The sequence below is a fragment of the Choloepus didactylus genome, chromosome 3 (genome assembly GCF_015220235.1).
Source record: "Choloepus didactylus isolate mChoDid1 chromosome 3, mChoDid1.pri, whole genome shotgun sequence".
NCBI lineage: Eukaryota > Metazoa > Chordata > Mammalia > Pilosa > Megalonychidae > Choloepus > Choloepus didactylus.
Window position 1 is genome coordinate 7600011 of NC_051309.1, and position 24532 is coordinate 7624542.

The 24532-nt window shown below is 51.0% G+C and overlaps 1 protein-coding gene across 1 annotated transcript in view; it reads left to right on the forward strand.

Annotated features, from left to right (window-relative positions):
• EVC2 (EvC ciliary complex subunit 2) overlaps window positions 1-24532 on the forward strand; it is a 174317-nt gene that overhangs the window by 75230 nt on the left and 74555 nt on the right. The window contains exons 11-15 of the mRNA XM_037829381.1: window positions 11888-12127; window positions 14485-14660; window positions 16562-16721; window positions 19012-19466; window positions 23054-23258. Coding sequence (XP_037685309.1) covers window positions 11888-12127; window positions 14485-14660; window positions 16562-16721; window positions 19012-19466; window positions 23054-23258 — 1236 coding nt within the window. The remainder of the gene's footprint in view (window positions 1-11887; window positions 12128-14484; window positions 14661-16561; window positions 16722-19011; window positions 19467-23053; window positions 23259-24532) is intronic.

The following is a 24532-nucleotide window of genomic DNA, read 5'->3' on the forward strand; positions in this document are numbered from 1 at the left end:
GGGTTTTCCTGAGCATGCCCCATCGAGCCTGGTTTGTACCTCACTAATCTTCCTCTGTGATAAAAATGGCCTGCCAGGCCCGGTGACTGGTCAGGACTTGAGCTCATATCCTGCTCTGAAAATCTCCTCTCCTGGAGTGTTCTATCACTTGCTTAGGAACCAGCTTCTGAATTCCAAACTTCCACTGCCCGGACTGTTGCCCTCCGCGGAACTCCCCTGGAAGTGAATACCTGGTTCCCCCATTGAGGCTCGTGGCTCCCAGGTGGCCACAGGTGGTCAGGAGGTGAGCTGGGTGGTTATGAAAATACGTGAGATTCCTTCTGCCTTGTCCCCTCTGCTCCTGGCTCCTGGTGCCTCCCCTCCCTCAAAGCGCAGCTCATTTTGGGTGTGATTCACTTACTATTTCCTCCTGTCTTCATTTCCTGGCTACAGTAACAAACTACCACCAACATATGGCTTAAAACAAGAATATATTCTCATGGTTCTGGAGGCTAGAAGTCCGGAATCGAAGTGCGGCAGGGCCCGTGCCCTCTGCAGGCTCTAGGGGAGGAGCCTTCCTGGCCTCTTCCAGCCTCTGGTGACCCCTGACATTCCTTGGCTTGTGGCCACGTCGCTGCTTCTTGGCTTCCCGTGGCTCCTCTGTGGCTCTGCCATGTGTGTTCCTGTCTCTTATAAAGACTCTTGTCATCGGACTTAAGGCCCACTCAGACACTCCAGGACACCTCCTCATCTCGAGGGCCTTAACTGACCACATCTGCAGAGGCCCTTTTTCAATTGGGGTCACACCCGCAGGTTCCGGGACATGGACAGATCTTTTGGGGGCCCCCTTTCCCTCAAGAAGTCTTCCCTGCTGACCCTGCTCTCTGGCATTTGGTCCGTGGCCATGTTTCCTGGAGCTGGGCACATGTCGGTCCCTTGTGAAGAATGTGCTTTGGGCTTTCTTCAGTGATGCAGCCCTAAACAACACCCCCTATCTCTTCTTCCTTAATTGGTTACTGTGTTTTTTCCATAAAAAATCATCCATGCTCAGTGAGGGAAACTGGGACAGTACTCCAAAGCAAACTACAGTTGACAAACCACAGTCTGTAAACCAAATCCAGCCTGCCCAGTGTTTGCATGGCCTGTGAGCTGAGAAGGGTTTTTAAAGGGTGGCAAAAAAAACACAAAAAACATAGAAGAATATGCAACCAAGACCTTAGGTAGCCTGCAAGGCCTAAGGTGCACATCTAGTCCTTTACAGAAAAGTTGGCCCACTGCAGCTCCCACAGCATGAAAGGAAAAACTCTGAAAAAAGCAGTGAAACTTATCACACAACTGAAATGCAGCCACTCATTCATTGGGCCTGTGTATTGAGTTCCTGCTGTACACCTGACCCTCGGGCTACACTGACAGCCACGGCAGCCTCCACTGCTGCCCTCAGACCTTGGTGTATATTTCAGCCACCTGCTTTATACACCTTTATACACCTTTATGCACAAAAAGGTGTATGCAAGTCATATAATCATGCATTTTGCTCATTTCTCCTTAATCCCAGCATCAACATTTCCTGATAGTATTATACTCTTTAAAAGTACAGTAATGGCACACCCTCTTTAGAGCTTCCTGCATACCAGGCCTGGCTCCGAGCACAGCACGTGGACCTGCAGTCAGTCTTCACATAAACTCAGTGGCGTGGGTGTTGATATACCCTGCCCTCTTTACAGGTGAGTGCACTGAGACAGTAGTGCACCTGCCCAAGGACAGGCAGGAGCCCAGAAGCCATACCCCCAGCCATTGGGCCACACAGTCCCATTGCTGCTGCTTGCGGGTATTACCCCATTATGTTGGGCATTTATAAAGGACTGCCCAGGGCCATGCATTCTTAAGTGTTTCCTCTATTTACCCAGAGGTGGAGCAGAGATGCTGGAGGAGACAGAGTGCCTCCCCTTCCCGCTGCTGGGGTTCATTCCTTCTCTGAGTGTGGGGGAGGGCACAGACTTGGGGGGGTCTCCCTAAACCTGCCTGCCCCAGGGCTGCTGCTCCAGGGCTTGTCTGAGCCTCGATCCACCGCACTTCTCACACCTGCTGCTGTGCTGCGGGCCAGCACCCCAGCCCTGGACCTTGTAGGCAGACGAGTCACCTGATCTGAGCCCATCTGCTTCCAGAACTAGCATCTGGACCTCAAAAGGTGATAAAACTATTTCCCTTCCAGACCTAGAAGCCGCTCCATCCCCCCAAACCTCAGGCCGTACTTCATAATTATCTGTAGATTTATTGCTGTTATCTTTAAATAAAACACAGGAAAATTGCGGGGACTGAGCTTGTGCCTCGGCTTGCCAGGCCTGGGCCAGGGGACCTGATCACCCCCTGGGGAGGGTAGTAGGTACGGGCGTGAGTGCCCTCTGCAGCCCCCCCGAGCCTGAGGAGCGAGGTCAAGGCAGCTCCCTTTTCCTCACCCAAAATGCCACTGGCAGGGGAGGCTTGCCGGAGGAAACCGCCTTTCTCCCAACTGCCCTTTCCCCACTTCCTTATCTTACCCACACACTCCCTGGTGCCAAGGCCGCTCCTGCCACTGCCAGCGCGCATGCACCGTGGCCAGAACAACCCTCGCCCGCTGCAACGGCTCCTGCGTCCTCTCAGAACCAATCCTAGCCCCTCTCCCTTCAATATTGCCATTTTAGGCTACTTCACCTCCTTTCCAGCCCTGCCCCTCTTACCAGCCTATATAACCTGTAATCACCCCTGAATAAATCTCTTTGGCGCATACCCCTACTGGATGAAGAGTGTTTTTGTCCTTATCGCCGCCCTCCTTGCACGCCTCTCGCCGAGGACTTTGGCCACGTCCTCCGCCTCGCCCTCGCCTCCGGGAAAGAGCCCCCGCCGCCGGTACCCTTTAAGCAGCCCCGAGAGCTGAGGGCTCGGCTACCGGCCGCCACTCCCCCTAGAAGCAGTAACCCCGACCGCAACTGGTGCCCCGTGTGAGGGACGTCTCCACACGACAGTTTGGCAGGTCGCCCGCTCGCCCGGACGCCTCTCCAGCTTCCCATTTCCTCGCCTGCAAGGTAAAGGGCCGCCTCTCCCTCGCCGCTTCCGGAGCCGTGGGAAGTTCCTTGCTCCGAAGCCGCTCCTCCCTTCCCCCACGCTCTCTTCATCCAGTAGGAACTCCTCCCTTCCCCCACGCTCTCTTCGTCCCCTTGTATGCGCACTTCTATGACCCCCGTTCCTCCTAACACTCTCCCTCTTCCCCTCCATTACTTTGCTGTAGTTCTTTGTATCTTTCTTTCCTCATTTGGTGCCGTGTGCCTCTTTGCAACCGCCCCCCCCTGACTGCTCTCGTTGCCAAAGGGCACTGCTTTCTGCTCTCGCCGTCTCCTTCGGCCTTGCAGCCACAGTTTATCTCATTCTCTCTGCTCAGTAAACTACTCCTCCTCCTCCTCCCCGCCAGCCGGCCGGCCCGGCTCGGGAACAACTCCCCCTCCTCTCCCCTCAGCTATGGGTAATCGTATATCTACATGTCAGGCACCTCAAGTTCGTGCTCTAGCGGGTCTCCTAGACACGCATCGCTGTAAAGTGTCTGTCCGGCAGCTGCAGATATACTGGGATCTCCTGCTGCCCTTTAACCCATGGCTCACCACTTGCCATCTTTGGGACCCTGTTACTTATGATCGCCTTATTGATCGAGTCACCAACGCCATGGAACATGAGAGCAAGCGCTTCCCTCCCGGCTTGCTCCCCACCTTGATAACCATCCGCTCCTGCCTTCAAGGCTCCCTCCCCCCTGATAGAGGCCCCGTTAAATCCAAAGAGGCCCTATCAACCCAGCCAACAGACTCAGATAGCGATACTAATTCAAATCATGACTCGGACACGGAGTCCTTAGTCGAGCAGATTAACAACGCGCTCGAGGTGACTCCCAAAAAGCAAAATAACACTGCGCCACGCCAAGATGGCGAACTTCCTCCTTCTTCTTCCATCGAGGGGAGGAAATGCTCCGGCGATGACATCAGCCCTAAGCTGGACCGGAAACCGCATACGCTTTACCCCGCCCTTTCACAGGGCGGAGCTAGTCCGCCATCTTATGCCTTGAACCCCACCCTTTCACAGGGCGGGGCTGATCCACCATCTTATGCCTTAGCCACTCCCACCGCGCCGCCATCTTGCGACGCTTGGGGCCTCCCACTCCCGCCTCCCCCTCCGGCGAGCTCCCCCTCGGAGCCGCTACCGGCAGCTGCCGCCGCTCCTCCCACCCTGCCGACTAACAACCCCTGGCTGCCTTCTACACCTCAAGGCAACCCTTGGGGCAACGCTCCCCCTACCCCCACTCCCGCGCCAAGTCCTCTACAAGCGCGTCCTCCTTTCTCTCGTGCTTTTCGCTGTTTTCCTCTTAACCTTGCCCCCACCCCACAGAGGCCGCACGACTGGTATCCCATTGACTTAGATACTATCAAGCAGCTTCGCAGAGCCGTCAAGGAGGACGGGTTAGGTAGCCCATATGCTTCCCAAATACTACAGGATCTCGCCATGAACTATTGCCTCCCCCAAGACTGGGCCTCGCTTGCCCGTTCAATTTTTAACCCCGGTCAGTTTGTTGACTGGCGTGCTCACTTCCAGGCAGAAGCAGCTAAGCAAAGTGAGCAAGACGCAGCCATTGGAGTCTATCATCCCCCCGAAGCCTATTTGGGCACTGGAGCGTTTCTAAATGCGTCTGCTTATATTAATACCCCTGCTACCTTCTGGACTGTCCTCAGAAGCATCGCCTTACGCGCGTTTGCCAATTGCTCTGCCTGTCGGCCTAATAAATTTACCAAGCTCTTCCAGGAACCGAGTAAGCCTTTCGCCACCTTTGTCTCCAGAGTCGAAGAAACCTGCGCTCGAAAGGTAAGTAATCCCCAGGCCCAATATTACATGTGCCTATCCTCAAATCCTGAAAAATCGTACTGCAATTCCCCCAACGAGTACTACTGTGCATACTGGGGGTGTGAAACATTAGCCACTAATTGGAAGCCTCCTGTTCCTAATCATTACCTTACCTTAAAGTGGGCCCCTACAGGGTGCAAACTCCCTACTGTTAACTGGCTCGGCCAAGAAAGTAAGGAATCCTGCACACATCTTAATCTTACAGTGCAGCTCCCCACTGATCCCTCCTGGTTACTCGGTCAAACTTGAGGCTTCAGAATCTATAAAAAAGGAGCCGACCGAGAATCACTTATTCTTATAAAAAAGGAGGCTGTAAGCCAACCATACCAAAATACTGCTTTGAAAACACCCTCTGGCATAGGTCCCAATAAAGTCATTAACCCCCTTTTTCCACAGCTCTCCAGCCGCACCTCAGCTCCAACCAGCCGCACCTCAGCTGCAAACAACGCATCGCCAACCCCACCACCCCAACCTTTCTACCCCCCTTCTCGTTATTCCTCTCCCCTCCTCAGCCTCATCCAAGCCGCCTTTGCCTCAGTGAACTCCTCCAACCCCAATTTTACCTCATCCTGCTGGCTCTGCCTCTCCACCTCTTCCTCACTGTACGAGCCCGTTGCCTCCAACCTCTCCTTTTCAGAAAGCACAGAAGACAGCCCCTCGGAATGCAGTTGGAATACCTCTGCCGTCCCCCTGACCTTTCATTCAGTCTCCTATACAGGAAAGTGCGTCCGCCCTCGCTCCAGTAACTCTCCCGACCTCACTGCCTGTGCCAGCTACTCATCTCCCAGCAGCTCGGCAAAATTTCTCATTCCTCATAACTCCTCCCAATGGCTCTGCTCCTCTACAGGACTTACCCCCTGTCTCAGCACGAATATCATCAGTGAATATAAAGAAACTTGCCTCCTAATTGTCCTTATCCCTAGGGTCTTATACCACAGCGAAGAAGACTTCTTCCTCCGTCTGGAAAGAACTGCAGCTCCTGCCCTTCTGCAAAAGCGAGAGCCCATCACCGTCCTCACAATTGCCTCCCTCCTAGGTCTTGCCGGCGCTGGCACCGGAATCGCTGCACTAGCCAGTCAAGGCTCCGCCCTAACTCACCTCAGGGCGGCTGTTGACGAGGACATTCGTCACCTACAAAACGCTATTTACCATCTAAAAAATTCTGTCAATTCCCTCTCTGAGGTAGTGCTCCAAAACCGCCGAGGTCTTGACCTTCTCCTCCTCAAAGAAGGAGGCCTCTGCGCCGCCCTAGGAGAAGAGTGCTGTGTTTATGCCAATTCCACAGGTCTCGTCAAGGACAGCCTGAAAAGAGTCCGAGAAGGACTGGAAAAGCGTAAAAGAGATCGTGAAGCCACCAATTATTGGTCCAGTTTTTTCACTCCCATCCTCCCATACATCCTTCCTTTTCTTGGCCCCCTATTAATAATTATTCTAGCTCTCATCTTAGGACCCTGCATCATACGCAAAATTGTCCAGCTTGTAAGAAAACAAACAGATGCCATTTTTTCCTCGTTCGTGCAAATCCAGTATCAGCGACTCGCCACCTCTGACGCCCCCCACTCCAAGATGACAGCCAACCCTCCGCGACCTCAACGCCACCGGTCAACCCGCCGACCGCGAGGCCCTTCTCAATCACCTGAACATCGCTCTCACCTCGAGTTCCAGCTTCTCTGAACCCCTGAACTTTAAACCCCTCACCTTCGCCCAGCCCGCTGCAGCGAAGCCATTGTCAAGCGCCCGGGCACCACACCTACACTGAGCTCCAGCCTCGCTGAGCCACCGTCAACCCCTTTTTCCCTTCCCTGACCTCCCCCTTCCCTCACCCTTAGCGGGCCTCTCCGGTAAAGCCTCTTCTTCTAATTAGAAAAGAAAGGGGAATTGCGGGGACTGAGCTTGTGCCTCGGCTTGCCAGGCCTGGGCCAGGGGACCTGATCACCCCCTGGGGAGGGTAGTAGGTACGGGCGTGAGTGCCCTCTGCAGCCCCCCCGAGCCTGAGGAGCGAGGTCAAGGCAGCTCCCTTTTCCTCACCCAAAATGCCACTGGCAGGGGAGGCTTGCCGGAGGAAACCGCCTTTCTCCCAACTGCCCTTTCCCCACTTCCTTATCTTACCCACATACTCCCTTGTGCCAAGGCCACTCCTGCCACCGCCAGTGCGCATGCACCGTGGCCCAAACAACCCCCGCCCGCTGCAACGGCTCCTGCGTCCTCTCAGAACCAATCCTAGCCCCTCTTCCTTCAGTATTGCCATTTTAGGCTACTTCACCTCCTTTCCAGCCCTGCCCCTCTTACCAGCCTATATAACCTGTAATCACCCCTGAATAAATCTCTTTGGCGCATACTCCTACTGGATGAAGAGTGTTTTTGTCCTTATCGCCGCCCTCCTTGCACGCCTCTCGCCGAGGACCTTGGCCACGTCCTCCGCCTCGCCCTCGCCTCCGGGAAAGAGCCCCCGCCGCCGGTACCCTTTAAGCAGCCCCGAGAGCTGAGGGCTCGGCTACCGGCCGCCACTCCCCCTAGAAGCAGTAACCCCGACCGCAGAAAATCTTTTGGACTTAGTATTCAAGCAAGCAGTAGTTTCTGCTTTTAAATGCAACATGAACAGCCTTTGTAAAGTAACATGTAAGAAGTCCAGGCATTTGTGTTGAGTAAACCTTTTCAGATTTCTGCTCTCCCTTACAGTTTTCAAAGCCCATCTCCACCGAGAGACCCCAGGCCGGGGAGGGAGGGACACAGACTTGAGGCAATTCTGTCTGGGCTTGGAACCTCTCTCTGTTTTCCCACGGGGTGCATTGCTAGGCCTGTCTGGGGCTCGGGTTCCCCACCCTCAAAAGTCACAGTGATGCGTCTCTCACAGGGCTGCTGTGAGAATGGATAAGATGACACCTGTAGGGTGCTTAGACCATGGCTGACCCTGAGTGACCCTGCACGGGTGTGCGCCATGCTGCATCGTTTTCATGCAAGCGGAGACAGCGCAGTCGGGGGAGCTGAGAGATTTCCATTTCAGGAAGGGCAAACCGAGGCTTGCCCAGCTCTCTATAATCACTCTCTGCCAGCTTCTGATTGTTTTTTCTCATCTTGGATCTTTCTTCTGTGCCCACTGGCTTCCCAGCTGCTTGAGGAAGCAGAGGAGGGCTGTGTCTTCCCTGGGCCTCCTCATGCCTTTGTGAGGGGCTTAAAGGAAAAGATCCCTTCAGCACAAGGACTTCTACATATCAGCTCTCTCTTGATGGATATGTTTTTGTAAAACATTTTACTATTTGCCTGTCTTGTTAAATTGAGTATAGGGAGTATAATTGAGTACAGTGGTGATTTCCTGAGCTTGATGTAGCCTTTTGGATGGCTTAGAGCCAGTGTCATGCACAGGGATTGCTCTAGAACAGCCTGGTGCCACCCCATGCTCCTCAAATCAGAATTGAGGTGCCCTCCCCCACCCCAGCCCCCACCTCCACTCCCTCCACGTACACATTGCTTTTCTAGGCACTTGAAGCCCTAGGACAGACATGCCTGATTTCCTTGAGAAGTCCAATTTATTGGAAAGCTTACTAGGGAGTCAGGGATGAATGATCATCATTTGAATGCGTATTTAAAAATGGACATTTGTGCCAATATTTAAAGTATAAAGCTTTGAGTAAAAACCTGGCTTTACAGCTTTTCTTTAAAAATGGGAAGATTTGTTGAGCCTGGGGCCCCATTCCTGCAGTGCACCCCCTTGGTGGGCCAAGGACTGGCTGCCCCTTTAAAGCTTGCTTCCTCTGTGTTGCCCCACCACTCCATATTGGATCGTCATACCAGGCCCCCTCACTCATCGTCATACATGATCTGCCCTGCTTGGCAGCCCTGGGGCCGTGTGTCCCCCATTTAGGGCTTAGTCTTCTTATCTGTGCCCCAGCAGGGTTGAGCTTGGTCAGCACCCTGAATTCCTCTTTAGGAAGGCAGTAAGCTTGGAAAGGGAGTTTTCCCATCTGTGCTGGTTTGAATGTATTATGTCCCCCAGAAAAAGCCATATTCTTTGACGCAATCTTGTGGGGCAGACATAATAGTGGGGATTAAGTTGGAATGTTTGGATTCGGAGATACGCCCCACCCAACTGTAGATGATAACTGATGGGATATTTCCATGGAGGTGTGGCCCCGCCCATTCGGGGTGGGCCTTGATCAGTGGAGCCATATAAAACATGCTGACTCAAAGAGACCGGACGGAGTGCAGCTGTGAGTGACGTTTTGAAGAGGAGCAAGCTTGCTAGAGAGGAACGTCCTGGGAGAAAGCCATTTTGAAACCAGAACTTTGGAGCAGACGCCAGCCACGTGCCTTCCCAGCTAACAGAGGTTTTCCAGACACCACTGGCCATCCTCCAGTGAAGGTACCCGATTACTGATGTGTTACCTTGGACACTTTATGGCCTTAAGACTGTAACTGTGTAGTGAAATAAACCCCCATTTTATAAAAGCCTACCCATCTCTGGTGTTTTGCATTCTGCAGCATTAGCAAACTAGAACACCATCCTAAGTAATTTTAGGGAGTGTTTCCCTGATAAAGACATATCATGGCCTCATGCCTTATTCTTCTGCAGAATTCTAAACAAGAACAGATCATTTAATTAGGAATTGAGTGTATGTGTGTGTACACGTGTGAGTGCATATGTACTTTTTGTTCCGGCTGTGAGAAGCTAAATAGATTTTACCCATATTTGATCTCTATCAATTAAACTAAACTGAGGTTTGGGGCTTGTCAGATTCCAAACTCTCAGAAAAAAAAGAGGGTCACTTTGATGGAAGAACCGACAGAGCTGGGCTCCAACGACTCAGGCAGGGTCCCGACACCCTTGTGGTTTTCGGTGAATTGCATTTTGGGCTTATATTTCTTCAGCTGTGAGGATCCACGTCTCTCTGATAGAGTGATTCAGAAAAGTCTAACCCAATCCTTTGCATAAAATCTGCTTTCTAAAGAGGCCGCGTTGTCTGGTGGCCGAGATGAGTCATTAGCCCTGGGGTGGACCCGGAGGTGTGGCCGCCAGGACGCGCAGGTGAAGTCCCTTGGTGCTTAGTGTTCTGGCCTCAGGGTGGCGCCGTGAGCACCCCAAGGGCAGGGATTCTCCTGGGTTGACTGTTGGGACTACTTCAGGGGGCCCTAAATAAATAGCACTCCTCTTTTAGCTCAGATTCTGAACAAATTGAAAAATAAATGAAAGGAACCAGTAAGATTGAAGTCAATACATCGCCTGTAGGGGCTTTTGTGACCAACTGGAAGTGGGGGTGAGCAGGTCTGTGACTTAGCAGGTGGGGAGATGCGATGTTTACTGGGAACAGGGCATGCAGGCGGCTGTGGGACACTCAGGTCTTCTCCCTGCGGGAGCTGGGTCCCTTACCCTTAGCCATCATTCCCACCTTCTGCCTTGCCTGGGTGTCTGCCAATATGCCATTGCCCAGTGTCTGTGCAGCTTCCGAACTTGGAGCCCGAGTTTGGTTTTCACTCTCATCTTGAGCAGTGGTGAGAATTTGGGAAAGGCTTTTAACTTCTCTGAGCTTGTGTTTCTTCAACTGTAAAATGAAGTGTATAGTTTTTATGCTGTGAACAAACTATCACAAATCCAGTGACTGAAAACCAGACCCATTTATTATTTCATAGTCTCTATGGGCCAGGATTCTGCGGATGGCTTGGCTGCATCCTCTGCTCACAATCTTGCAAGCTTGCATATCAGCCAGGCTGCATTCTCATCTAGAGCTCAGGGCCCTGGCCCAAGCTTCTTCAAGTTGAGGGCACCTTTCTCTGTGGTAGCAGGACTGAGCTCCTCAGCTCTTAGAGGCAGCTACTCTCCATAGACAGTTTGCAGCATGGTTGTTTGCATCTTCAAGGCAGCAGGACGGTGTCTCTTTCTTCAGGAAGAGTCCAGGCCTTCCTTTAAGGAATTTCACCTGATTAAGTCAGGCTCACCTGGGATACTCTCCCTTCTGATGAACTCATTGTCAACTGATTATGTACCTTAATTATAGCTGCAAAATCCCTTCACCTTTGCCATGCAATGCAGTCTAACCGGTGGGGTGACTATCTCATCTTAATCAACACTCACATCCCTCCTCATGAAGAGAGGATTTACAGGGTGTGCACATTGGGGAGCCGGAATCTTGGGGGCCATCTTAGAATTCTGCCTACCACATGGAGTTAGTAACACTCTCCTCCTAGAACATGCATCTTATTGAGATAACAGGAGTGAGAATGCAGGAGCTGAGTAGTGCTGTGTTTCCTGCCTTCGTTTCCTGAGACTCGACTACACAAAATGCAGGCAGCCAAATAGCCATTTCTTAACACCTCAGATGCTTCACTTTTCACCCAAATGATCTCAATTTGGGCCTGATTGCTGGTATTTTTCTCAACTAAGTTATGAATGAAAGATGATGGAAATAATCTTGCAGCCTAACAGCAGGATACACTGACGTTTAAGAGTTTTCCATTTTTGCAGGCCATTGTCAGGCAGTTTGATTTGCATAATTCCACTTCTGTGAATTTTCTGCTTGGAGATTGTTCTGGAAAACATTAAGATAACGGGAGGACAGGTGGCAAGAGCATCTCCCAGGACTTAGCCACTTCATCGTTGTCAGCTTGCAGCATTGTGTGTGTGCTTACATGTTGTGCATGTCCACATGTGCACACGTGTACCATATGCGCACGTTTCGTGTATGCACATGCTTGTGTGCATGTGTTGCCATGCTTGTGCATTGTGTTCATGTGTACCCATGTTGCTTCATGTGTGTTGTGTGTGCACATGTTGTGTGTGCATGTGTTTTCATGCATGCGCGTTGCCATGTGTGCCATGTATTCCTGTGTGTGCACATGTTGCTGGTTTTGTGGCGTGTCCCTGTGTGCATGCAGGTGCACCTGTGCATGTGCGTTCACCATGTGTGTACACATGTGCTCATGTGTGTCCATGTGTGCATGCATGTTCACGTGCGTATTCAGCAGCAGTCTCTCATGCCACTGCCTCCTCTCTCCGCAGTCCGCTGGCGAGTGCAGCAGCCTTCTGCGGGCCCTCCATGGCCTGGAGCAGGACCAGCTGAGGAGGTCTCTGGCCCTGCAACAAGAAGAAGACTTTGCCAAGGCTCACCGGCAGCTGGCCCTCTTCCAGAGAAACGAACTGCACCATATCTTTTTCACTCAGATAAAAAGTGCTATTTTCAAAGGGGAACTGAAGCCAGAGGTGGCTAAAATGCTGCTGCAAGATTATTCTAAAATACAGGTAATACCTCAAATCGGGCTGGCTATGAAGGGAGAGTAATTTTCCTGAACTGGCTCAGTAAATTTCTCCACTCACAGAGTTAAGTCCTGCCTTCTCTTCTGGGCTGCATACCAATGACCTTTTCCTTCTGCTGCCTCTGGATGGGTGGTGACTTCCTAGTAAGTGACAGTGGCTTGGAGCAGCCCTGGGACTCAGGCAGACCTGGATTTGAATTCTGGCTCCACCCCCCTCAGCTGTGTGAATTTGAGCACATGACCTAACCTCTCTGAGCCTCCATTTCCTCACCTGTCAAATGGGGTCAAGTAGCACCCACATTGACAGGGATGCCAGGAGGATCAAATGAGCTTAGTGATGACAAGTCAGCCCTTGGCTTCATTCATGTTCAGTATTTAGAACAGTAAAAGGGAAAAAAAAGGAAAAATGTATGTCTGTGTGTGTACATTTATATCTATCTAAAAACATAGATATAATGTTTGATTTATACTAGGGTTTAGGATGCGTGTCCCTGTATGCCTGTGTGAATGTGTATTTCTCCGCAAAAGCTGAATGTGAAAGTTATGAATCCAGGCTGAGTAAATTCCTAGACAAGAGAGAAAGTGATTGGTCTGAAACTGTCAGCCTTGCAGTGGAATTTCTTAAGGAGCCTGGGTGAGGAATTTTGCATTCTTTTGTGTGTGCTCACGCCCGTGCACACACCCAGAGTGAAATCTCTGCTGTGCAAGGATGCAATTCATGTTGACCCCAATGTCTGCACTTAGCGCTGATAACTTGCCCCACGTGGTGGTAATGGTAACTAAGAGCTGACTGCTATTTTACCAGATGGGATTTGGAGTTTTGATTGGAATAGAATATTTGAGAAATGCAGATGTCAACCCTAGTGGGGCTGCCTCCTCCAGTTTACGAGCTAATCTCTGACTCTAAAATAGCGGAGGCACTCTGGGACCCGGTCTAGAGGACTTGGGGCACGGATGGCATTCTCAGGTCGTTAGGGGTTAAGGGTGCAATTTACTCATCAGTCCAGTGTTTCTTTCATTTCAGGACTGTATACCTCTGGTTCCTGACAAATGTGTTTTTCTGACATAGCAGTCACTCTGCTATTTTCAGTGTCATCAGTATCAGTAAAAATCATTCAAGAGAGTTGGCCAATTGGTTGAATTACTCTCTCTGAAGTCCCCTACTTGTTCTAGAAGCCCAGGTTCCCTTCCAGGCAGGACGAGCAATGTCTATTCTGGGTAAATCTGGGCATGGGACTGACCTCTTAATGCAGTGTGACCACAACAGTGGTGGAAACAAAATCCAGCGAGCAGATGAGGTGCAGCCACGGGTGTCCAAGTCCGGTGTGTGTGAGCAGGTCCCAGAGAGGATGCCACACAACCCAGCGGTCAGCTAAGGGGCGACAAGTCAGACAAGGCTGGGCCCTGCCCTCCCCAGGGGACATGCAGCCAGCCCCAGACTTCTGGTCTGGGGGCACAGGCCACATGAGTGACAGCTGAGATGGCCCGGGGACGTCCCAGGAGAAAAGCACATAATTATTGTGAACGTTTTGGGAAGAAAGGGACACTCCCCAGGGAACCCAGAAAAGAAAGAGAGCAAGCTAACCTCTTAATTGGCTTGGGTTTTGCCTCCTAAAACTTTAGCGGGAATAATTAAAGTAGGAGTCCACTACGTTTACTGTGAAAACGAATGGTGACGGCAGATGTTTAGGAGACAGCCTGGTACAACATTAGGGCACAGGCCCTGGGTTCAAATCCCTGGGTTCAAATCCCTGCTCAGCCATTAGCAGCTGCAGGGCACAGACTCGGTATCCTCACTTGTGAAATGGGAATAATGGTAAACTCTCTGCCTAAACTGAGCTAGACAATGCAGGTAAAGCTCTCAGCCCGGTGCCTGACCCAGGAAAAACACCCCGGGTGAGCTGTTATTATCACTCTCGGCAGTTTTTATAGACTGAATACTTTTGTAGGCAGCTCTGTGCCTTGCTGCTCCTCCTGCCCCTCCATGAGTGTGGGATCTCCTGGGGCTCGGGGCTGGGGCTGATTTATCCCAGAACTCAGCACCTGTCCTGGTTCACAGCACCTGTGGGAGCTCCAGGTGTGAATGGAGGCAGGTGGAAGACTGGCTAAGAGAAGTACACAGTCCATTTCTTACTGACAGTTTTTAAAGCATTTATTTTTTATTCTTATGTAGTTTTCTTATAAGCCTTTGCTAAGGGCAGGGGGTTTCAGATTTCAATCCCAGTGCTTCTTTTCCAGTGTATTTTCTTCCAAAAGGGAAACACACACATATATATAAATATTAAGAAAGAATCTTCTCTAAATTTTAATTGGGCATATTTTCTGGAATTTGTTTTTAAACAGGCAAATGTAGAAGAGTTAATGGACTTTTTCCAGGCTACTAAGAGATACCATCTAAGTAAACGGTTTGGCCACCGGGAGTACCTGGTCCAGAACATGCGGTGGTCGGAGACGCGAGTGCAAGGCCTCCTGAGCACGGCCGCTGCTCAGCTGAGCCACCTCATCCAGAAGCACGAGAGGTGAGCCCCAGCCCCAGCCCCAGACGGCGCCACCGCGTCTCCTTGCTCTGACGTTCTTCATGAGGCAACACCCACTTTTGTTCATTCATCGTATGCACCCGCTGCCCTTACTTATTTAAGAATTGTCTAATTGCAGCAAAAACAGAAACACCTTTGCATTATAGAATTTCAAAAAACATACCCAGTAATAGAGAGGACGGTATCGTGAATCCCACGTGCCCATCATTATGCATCAACAAATAGCAACTTGTGGCCGTATGTCCCCACCCTGGATTACTGAGGCAAATCCCCTACATTTCACTGAGCTCAGTGATGGAGGCCCCCATCGACCTGTCATGGGAGAGTCCACTTCTCTCTGAGCTCTGCCTCTCACATTCACCTTTAGTATTGTCTGAATACATAGATGCTTGTCTTGGGTTCTGTATTAGTCGGTTCTCCAGGGAAATAGAACTGACAGGATCATATATATATATGTAAATATTATGAGATTTATTATAGGAATCAGCTCACGTGACTGTGGGGATGGGCAAGTTTGCATTCCTTAGGGCAGGCCCCAAGCTGAGAACTTTGTTGAAGGTTTCAATGAATTCCCCAGGAGAAGCTGGCTGGTTGAAGTAGAGGTGGGGATTCTCTCTCCTGACTGCTGAAATCAACAGTTCTCTCTTTAAGGCCTTCAATGATTGGATGAGACGTCTCTCATTGTTGAAGGTGTTCTGCTTAGTTGATTGGAGATGTCACCAGCCATAGATGCAAATCAACTGACTGGTGATTTCAATCCATGAAATAGCCTCATAGGAACAGTCAGGCCAGTGCTTGCTTGACCAGACAGTTGGACCCCATCACCTGGCTGAGCAGTTACATGAACTGAACCATCACAGGTCCCGAATGGCTTTTCTCAGTGGCACCTGGGGTACCAGGTGCCCAGGTAACGTGGTGGTAATGGTGATCCCCCACACCCATCCCCTGCCCCCCCCCCCCCGCCCCGTCCTTCTCTCCCTCTCAGCTGTTCTCTGATGCCACTTAATCGTGAACAATGAAATTTAGTCTTTTAGGTAAAAGAAACTCTAAAATTAATGGGATGTGACTATCTTGTTGACTTTCTTACGATAATTCAAGGTTTTATGAATTGGTTTTACTACTGAGATAATTTTATCAGGGCTTTGCAGAGCTCCTGCTCAGTTTAATGAGGATTCTGCCAGGTGCAAGTTATGCAAACACTCCCCACCCCAAGATGCTAATGAATTTATCACTGCAGTTGACTTGAAATTCTGGATTGATTTTCACTCAAGTGAAAGGAACATTTCCTTGCCTTGAACTGAAGCACTTCACAGCTGCTTGTGCTGGTTTTGAGCAGTTACCAGGGAAAGGAGTTTTGCTTTCTTTTCACATTTTATTTTAAAAAAAGTGGCACAGACTTCATGTTTCTAAAACATGCACCTGCCATTCATTCATTCATTCATCTGCGTTGAGAGTCCACTGTCAGGTCGTGTGCCCGCTAAGGGCCTGCAAACCCACCAGGAATGGTGGCAGCAGCAGTGGCATAAACAGAAAATTCCCTGCACTTTCCCCTTTGGCTCAGCAGGTGTCATTCCTGCTGCCAGGAATTCCTGCTCCACCGCCTCCTCTTGGAAAACTCTATCTGTACCCCAGCAGTCCTCTCGAAGGTTACTTCCTCCCTGATTCCTCTCTAGCAGATGTCTTCTCTAACGAGGATGAGGTTTCTCTGTGTGTCTCTAACAATGCTGACCTCGCTTTGCTTTCTATTTTCGTAATGTCTTAGCTGCCCATTCTCTACTGCTTCTTAAGGATAAAGGTTTTTCTTATTGCAGCAAACACTAGTATGGAGAGAAATTTTCAGGTGAATTTGAGTCGTGCACTAATGCTGCATATTTTTTGTCTAGAGCGGGTTACTTGGATGAAGACCAGATGGAGATGCTGTTGGAGCGAGTGCAGACGGAAGTCTTTTCTATAAAACAGAAGTTGGACAATGACTTAAAGCAGGAGAAAAAGAAGCTGCACCAAAAGCTAATAATTAAGAGAAGGCGAGAAATGTTGCAAAAGGTACGTAACGTACTTTGCTGTTTCTTGTTTCCATAACCATGTCTGAACGCCCACCGCGTTCCATACCAGGAATTCATGGCTGTGGAGGGCAGGGATGGGAAGGGAGACCCGGCAGATATCCTGCTGGCCCATCTGCAGTTGATTGGTAATGACTTCTTGGAGTGCTGAGAGCTGTGGTGGATTAGTGATGTCTGCACAGGAATGGGGTGCTGGCTCAGGTGAGGGATGATGAGATTGGTGATGGGTGCTAACACTGAGTGAGTGTCTACTTAGCTCTGTGCTAAGTGGGCTCTATTTCTTATTTGAGGCTTACAATAGCCCTGCTAGGTAGACACTGTTATTTTCTGCATTTCTTTTTTAGGTGAAGACACTGAGGCTTAGAGAGATTAAGTAACATAGTCAAGGTCAAGTATCAAGCAAGTGGCAGAAGTGGGATTTGAACCCAGCCTCTCTGACTCAGACCTAAGCCCTTTCTCTTGGCACTAACCTGCCTGGCTGTCTGCCTGCCCTGAGCGAGGAAGAGCGACCAGCGTGTAAACACACAAATGCCCCGTGACACACTCCCTGCAGTGTGCACAGCACATCCCAGCAGTGCAGGAAGTAGCTCCTTCTGCCCAGTGATGCAGGGCTGGGCTTTACAGAGTGAATGTGCATTTGATGTGTATGACACCGGGGCGCACACTGCAGGTGAGGGAGAAGCAGGGAGGAGAGAGTACATTGCTGCGTTTTGGGACTCTAGGGACGTGAGGTGGCCAGAGTGTGCAGAGGTGTGGGGGCAGGGGCTGGCAAGACCTGCCTGGGGGGTCATGCTAAGGAGTTTACCCTGCATCTGAGGACTGTGGGGAACATGGGGTTCAGGAGGAGACTATCAGGTTTGTGTGTGAAAGCTCAGGTGAGCACCCCATAGGAGAGCGCTGGAGGAGCCTGGGCGCAGAGGACCCTTGGAGGCCGGAGCACTGGACCAGGTGAGAGCTCGTGAGGACCTAAACCAAGCCAGTGCCCCAAGATGGGGAGTAAAGATAGGTTCAGAAAACATAGGAGACACATTGGGTGATGCCTAGGTGGGTGTCTGCTGCCATTCAGGAGGGATCAATAGAAACTCTGCTTTTTATTGCCGAGTTTTGGGGCATTAGCAATCCATGATTCTCACCTTGACCTTTGAACTTTACCCATCTTTGGGCATCACCCCAGTCATATCTGAGCCACAAGTTACGAGACCCAAACGTTGTGGTCCAGGACGTCAGCTCTCCAGTGGTCTGGTCTGGCCTAAGGTGAAATGTAGAGTCTAGAAGGATGGACGGATGGCAGATCTTATGGGAGAGTCCAGTAACCTTCCATTAATGTTATTTCTTGCAGCTTCTTTTGATAAATATCATGAGTGGCACAGAGTTAGGGGGTAGCTCCACAAAGGCAAGGATGTATGTTGTATCCCCATTCAAGACGCAGCCTGATCCATTGTAGGCACTCAATAAATGTGTGTGGAATGAATGAATTGAAACTAGCCACCAGGACACGTGAACGAAAAGAAGGCTACCTTGTGTTTGTGAAAAATGCAACCAAGTGACTGTGGGGCCAGTGTCATAAATAACACTGTGGTGGACATCTTTATGGATGTTAGTTAGCGTTTTCCCTGCACTTCAGGTCCTCTACTCCTGCTCTCCTGTCTCCCAGGAAAGCTCCTCCCTCTCTCTTAACCTCATTAGGACAAGTCCCCATCCGTCGGGTCTTGCTTAGATCTTCCTCAAAAGGCCTTCCCGACCCCCTTATTTACATTGTCTCTTGGAGATCTCAATATTTTCCTTATAAAATCACAGTTTGCAAGTACTGGCACAAAGTAATAACAATTGCATACATTTTCTGGTGTGACCCCTGCTCTGGACACCTCTGTAAGAGCTGTATGTGTATGAAGCAACTTGTAAAATCCCAACAGCAGCCCCAGAAGGTAGGTAGGTCTTATTATCCCCGTTTTTCATGTTGGAAATGGAAGCACAGAGAGGATAAGAAACTCACTTTGGGTCACCCAGGCTGTGAGTGGAGGCGCCAGGATTTGAACCCCAGTGGTCTGTTTCCCGGGCTTTATGTACTCAATGGCATCTTCAGTGTTGAACAATTGAAGTTCTCTCTGTGTTTTCAGCTATTTGCTTAGGGAGAATTTGCTACGTGTGTGATTTTTGGGGAAAGGGTGTAAATATTTTGGAGCTTTCACAACAGATTTCCAAAGTGTTTTCCCAAAGGGCTGTACCCACTGAACCCCATCCCCACTGGATTTTCCTTTCCAAAATTCCCGCAGCACAAGGAGCAGCGGAAGGAGCAGCTGTCCATTGGCGAAGCCTTCCGAACGGCCGAGGACGTCAGCCAGTACCTGGGCCGGTGGCGGGGCCTGGTGGCGGACCACAGCGCCAGCCTGGAGGAGCTGCAGGAGCGGCTGGATCAGGCCGCCCTGGATGAGCTCAGGGCCCTGACCCTCTTGCTGTCCGAGAAAGCCTCCGAGGAGCTGCGGCGCCTGCAGAACACGGCCATGACCCAGGAGCTGCTCAAGCGCAGCGTGCCATGGCTCTTCCTGCAGCAGATCCTGGAGGAGCACGGCAAGGAGATGGCTGTCCGGGCTGAGCAGCTCGAGGACGAGGAGAGGGCCAGGGGCCAGGAGGGCATCCAGGGTGTGAGGCAGAGGCTGAAGGCTGATGCTCCGGAGGCCTCGATGGAGGAGCAGGCAGAGCTGAGGCACTGGGAACACCTGGTTTTTATGTGAGTACCACCTGCCGTCCAACCCCTGCACCCTCCATTCACTGCTTCACTAATTGAGGTGTTTGTTTAGATTATCATTCAAGAGCCACGTCCTGACCTCTACTTCCAAGTAGGCGGCAGTGGGCTGCCAACCGGCCACCGTTCCTGCTGCAGTAACTGGAAAATAATGCATAAATTGCACAAATAATGTTTTTTAAAGACATGGGGAGCTGTGGAAGCAATTAGAACTAGTTGAAGTTAAATTCCACTGGGGCCAGTATTAGACGATCCTTCTCTTCCCTGCAGTATATGCCAGCTCTTTGTGTAGGCTGAGATTTGGCTTGGCCCAAGAATGGGGCCTCTGGTGGTAGAAGAGAGAGGAAAAGAGCTTTAGGCCCTAGTCTGGGGCTGGCACTGTGGATTAGAACTGGAGGAGCTCCAAACATGGCCAATACAGGGGCTATGGAGAGGAATGGGACACAGCCAGTGCAGACGGAAAGACCTGGGTTTGAATCCCACCACCCCCACCAGCTGTCTGAGCATAGGCAAGTTACTTAGCTAGCCTTTCTGGGCCTCAGTGTCCTTGCCTATAAAATGGGATGTTAATGCTAAATCATTTAGGGTGCTTTCAGCCACACCTGAAACCTGAAAGAAATGTTTTATAGTTTAGAAGTCAGGAGGTAAATATTTACAATGGCTTCATGCTGTTATCTAGGAATCAGCTCTTACCATCTTCCTGCTCCTTTATCCTCAGGATGTTGCCTTGGTCTTTGGACTCATCCCCTCATGGTTTCAGGGTGGCTGCTGCAGCTCCAGATGTCACGTTCCTCATCCCTTTTGAACATCTGAGGAAGAGAACCTTGGGACCCCATTGGGCAGGACTCAATCACTACCCCATGCCTAAGCCAGTCACTGGCAAGAATAAATGGCCATGATGGTCTTAGACCAGAGGGTGGCAGACTTCCTCTATAAAGGACCAGCTAGTAAATAATTTAGGCTTTGAGGGCCACGGGGTTTCTGGTGTAACTGCACAATTCTGCCATGGTAGTGTGAAAGCAGCCATAGATGGTAGGAAACAAATGAGCATGGTGGTGTGCCGATAAAAGTTTATTTACAAAAACAGGCAGTGGGCCAGATTTGGTCCAGGAGCCGTAGTTTGCTGATCTCTGCTTCGACTAATCATGGTGCCCTCCCTGGGGCTGTGAGGGGTTTGCCAATCCCCAAGATTGTTAGAGCGTTGATCCTATAAGCAAAACCACAGCCCAGCCAATGGGGTAGGGAGCCTGGCTCCTGGGTCATCCACAGTGTCAGGCAGAACACCCACTTCACTACCTTGGGGGGGTGGAATTAAGTGAGTCACATTGTAAAGCTCCCAATACACACTTGGTCGACAATCAGTGTGTACTGAGTGGGAGCTGCTGGCAACACCATCCTCATCTCTCAGCCGGAATCCTGTATTTACAGTAGGAAAACAGACACATAAATAGATGGTTAGGATAAGTGTGAGACAAGAAGCAAGAGCATCTCACTGGCTTGGGCTGTGTTACAGAGTCAAGTTCTTGGTGGGTTCTTAGAGGAGGGTCGGTTTGTGTGCCAGCCTCCAACTCAAAGCTGGGGACTGCTGGCCACTGGCGTGGGAAACTGGAAAGGAGGTCGTGGTCCTGATCTAGGGGTGAAGTGGGGGACCAGTGAGACAGTCTCCCCACAAGGGACAGCGACATTGTCTCGATTGGATGAGTCTTTCCCGCCTCTCTTATGACTCCACTTTCATTGAATATCCTGTCTGTCAGCTTTGGCTTTCTTGACAAGGAAAACAAGATACTGTCTTCTCCCAGCCCATAAAAATCAGCTCCTTAAATGTCATTTCTTATTCCCACAGATTGTTCCCAACAATATCTAATCAGCCCAATCTGTATTCCTCCCAAGTCTTGTTATACACTCTGACCTGGTGGAACTCTTTGTAGCATATGAATAAAACTTGACATCCCCGTCATCAGATGGTCATTTACTTCCACTTCATCTGAATCCATTTTGCAGGGAATATTGCTAAAGCCACCCCCAATTTGGCCTTCACTGGGAAAATAGATGTCTCGCTTTGCAATCAGAAAACTCTTTTATGATTTTTCTAAGGGTTAAACAGGGTCAACTAAGCACCCACACCATTATGGATCTGTTTATATGCTTTGCTTATTTAAGATTCTGAGAGGTGGTGGCCTTTATTTCCAAGGCATCATGTAAAAATAGCTTTGCACAAAGGTTTCAAAACACATTTTTATCAGCTTCCCAATTTCGAGTGAGATGGGGTTGCTGGAAACCCAGTTGGATAAAGTAAGAATTAATGAGTGTGAGTATGTTTGCAGGAAAACCACATCTCGGAGACTTCTCTCTAAGTTCCTGCCTTGATTCCAAACTCCTTCAGGCAAAGATCCTGTCTCTCGTATTTCTGTTTTATTTGGTGCCCCTGTAGTAGGGGATTAAAACAAGACTAACAAAGGCTGATCCAGTTTGAAGGTGGGTGGGATAACAATTTGGATTCATTTCAGAGCTGCTTTCCCTTTGGATTCTGTGTCACCAGCAAACACCCAGGGTGAGATTCTACAGGAGGGAAGTGCAAGCTGTGTCTCAGTTCCCTGAGACGTTCCAAAAATTTGGTGGACTGCCTGGAATGAGGAGCCCAAGGCAGCGATGTCAGCAGGGTGCGCTCAGGGTCTTTCCAGCTGAAAGCCCACTCCGGCCCTGAAGCTGCCAGCCTGGTTGCACATGAGCACATCCACACTGAGCTTTGGGTGTGGTCAGCCATGCCCTGACCTGCTCCCACCGCAGGTATCTGCATATATTTCCAAATTTTAAAGCATCCACAGAAGTTTATTTTATAAAACCAGCATGGATGGAACACTACCAGAATAACCAAAAAAAATCCATGTTTGTCTTCAGAAAATACTTGCCCTGTGAAATGATGAACAGACACCCATTGTCCAAAGCAGGAGGGGAGGGAGAAGGCCTCTCTCCCTGCCTCGCTCTCTCCTGGGTCAGGGGGAAATCCTGTCCGGAAGCCCCCAGCAGTCTTCCCCTTCCATCTCGTAGGCTGGGAAAGGGAGCCTGTGCCTCTGGGCCTTACCTGGAAAGAAGGAAAACGTTCTTCAGTTTCCTCACCTGTGCAATGAGGACTGAGTTGCTGGAAGGATTAGCGATGATCGATGCAAACCACTTAGCACGGTTTCGGGCACAGAATGGGTGCTGCTGGGTGATGCGGTTGATTTTCCCGACCACCCCAGCCAAGCTGACTGTCTCTCCTCTGTGCACTGCTGGCCGGGCTCGATGGACAGGGCCTTGTTCTCATGTCTGCTTCTACCACCATCCCAGGTTATCGCCCAGGTCACAAACACTGGAAGGTCTGCTCCCTCCTCAGAGGCGGCCTCCTCAGCCCGAGCACGATGGCACGTCCAACACGACATGAATACCTGACTAAGGAATCAGTGGGTTTTTTTCCCACTACAGACATGGATTTGACTAATTCATTTTGCACTTTGACTTTCAGCTCCCCACCTCCCACCACACCCCTGCTTTCTTCTCCTGATAAAAACCTGTGACTGTCCTTCCGTCCCCAGGAAGCTTTGCTCCTCTGCCTTCTCCCTGTCTGAGGAGCAGCTGCTGAGGGTGAGGCAGGAGGCCCACGGCTGCTTCACTCAGATGGACAGGAGCCTGGCCCTCCCCAACATCCGGACGCGCGTCCTGCTGCAGCAGTTGCAGGCCGCTTGGCGAGAAGCGGAGTTCCTGAAATTGGACCAGGGCCTGGCTGCCCCTGAGCTGCAGGTAGGACGGAAACCTGGCTGCCCTTGAGATTTGCCAAGGTGGAGCGTCTCCCAGCTGCTGATCCTCTGGGGTCCAGCCTCTCCCACTGCCCTGAGCACCTCTCCCTTCCTCTTCCCATCTCCTCTTCCAGCCACATTAGCTCCGGCTCTTCCTGGGGCCACCTGGCTGGTTGTAACCTTGAGGTCCCTAGTTGGCAGCACGGAGGCCCCACCCAGCTCCCCTGGCCCGCGCCGGTGTGCCACCCACCAGCAGCCCTGAGTGTTGACTGCTCACAGCTCACAGCAGCCTGTGTCTCTGGAGCACTGACTCAGTGGATGGGATCCACCTGGCTGGAGAAGGTGCGCTCCCTCCCATCACCTCCCTCAGCCACAGCCAGTGACCGAGTCAGGGCACGGAAGGCCAGCCCCTCGCCTCAAGGGGAGGCAGCTCTTTGGTGCAGATGTTTTCTGCAGAGCCCCCCATGGACCAGTCAAGGCTACACTCTCATGAGAGCCCAGCCTTGCTTGGCCCTTTCCTCTTCCCTGTCCCTGTCTTAGTTTTCTGGAGCTGCCATAACAGAGGAACACAGCCGGGTGGCTTAGAACAGCAGGTGTTGATGCTCTCACAACTCTGGAGCCCAGAAGTCCGAAGTCAAGGAGTCGGCAGGGCCCTGCTCCCTCTGGAACCTGCAGGGGAGGCTCCTTGCCTGCCTCTTCCAGCTTCCGGCATTTGCCGGCGATGCTTGGTCTTCCTTGGCTTGTAGATGCATCTCTCCAGCCTCTGCCTCCACCTTCGCGTGGGTTTCTCCCCTGTGTCTGTCTGTCTCTGAGTCCAGCTTTCCCTCTTCCTGTAAGGACATGAGTCCTGTTGGGTTTAGGACACCCCCCCCCCCCCCCCACCAATCCACCTCGGCCTCATCTCCACCAATCACACCTTTAAAGACCCTGTTTCCCAATGAGGCCGCATTCTCGGGTCCAGGGTGAGGGCTTGGAGTTGGCTTTTTGGGGAACACGGTTCAACCCCTAGCACCCCCTGTAGAGTACTCCTGAAAAGCCCTCCCTCAGGAAACCAGGTGCCCCCGGGCCCTGCCTCTGGGGAAACCCACTAAGCAAGGCCCTTGGACGTGCTCTCTCCTGGGCCAGGAGCAGCTCCCGCACCCTCCCCTGGCCGGCTCCCGCAACGTGTGCCGTCCCAGCTCCGAGAGGGCTTCCACCCGGGAAAATCAACCCTCCCAGGTGTTCCCTGTCACACAGCGTGTTCCTGTCTTCATGATGTTTTGTTTTTGTTTTTGTTTT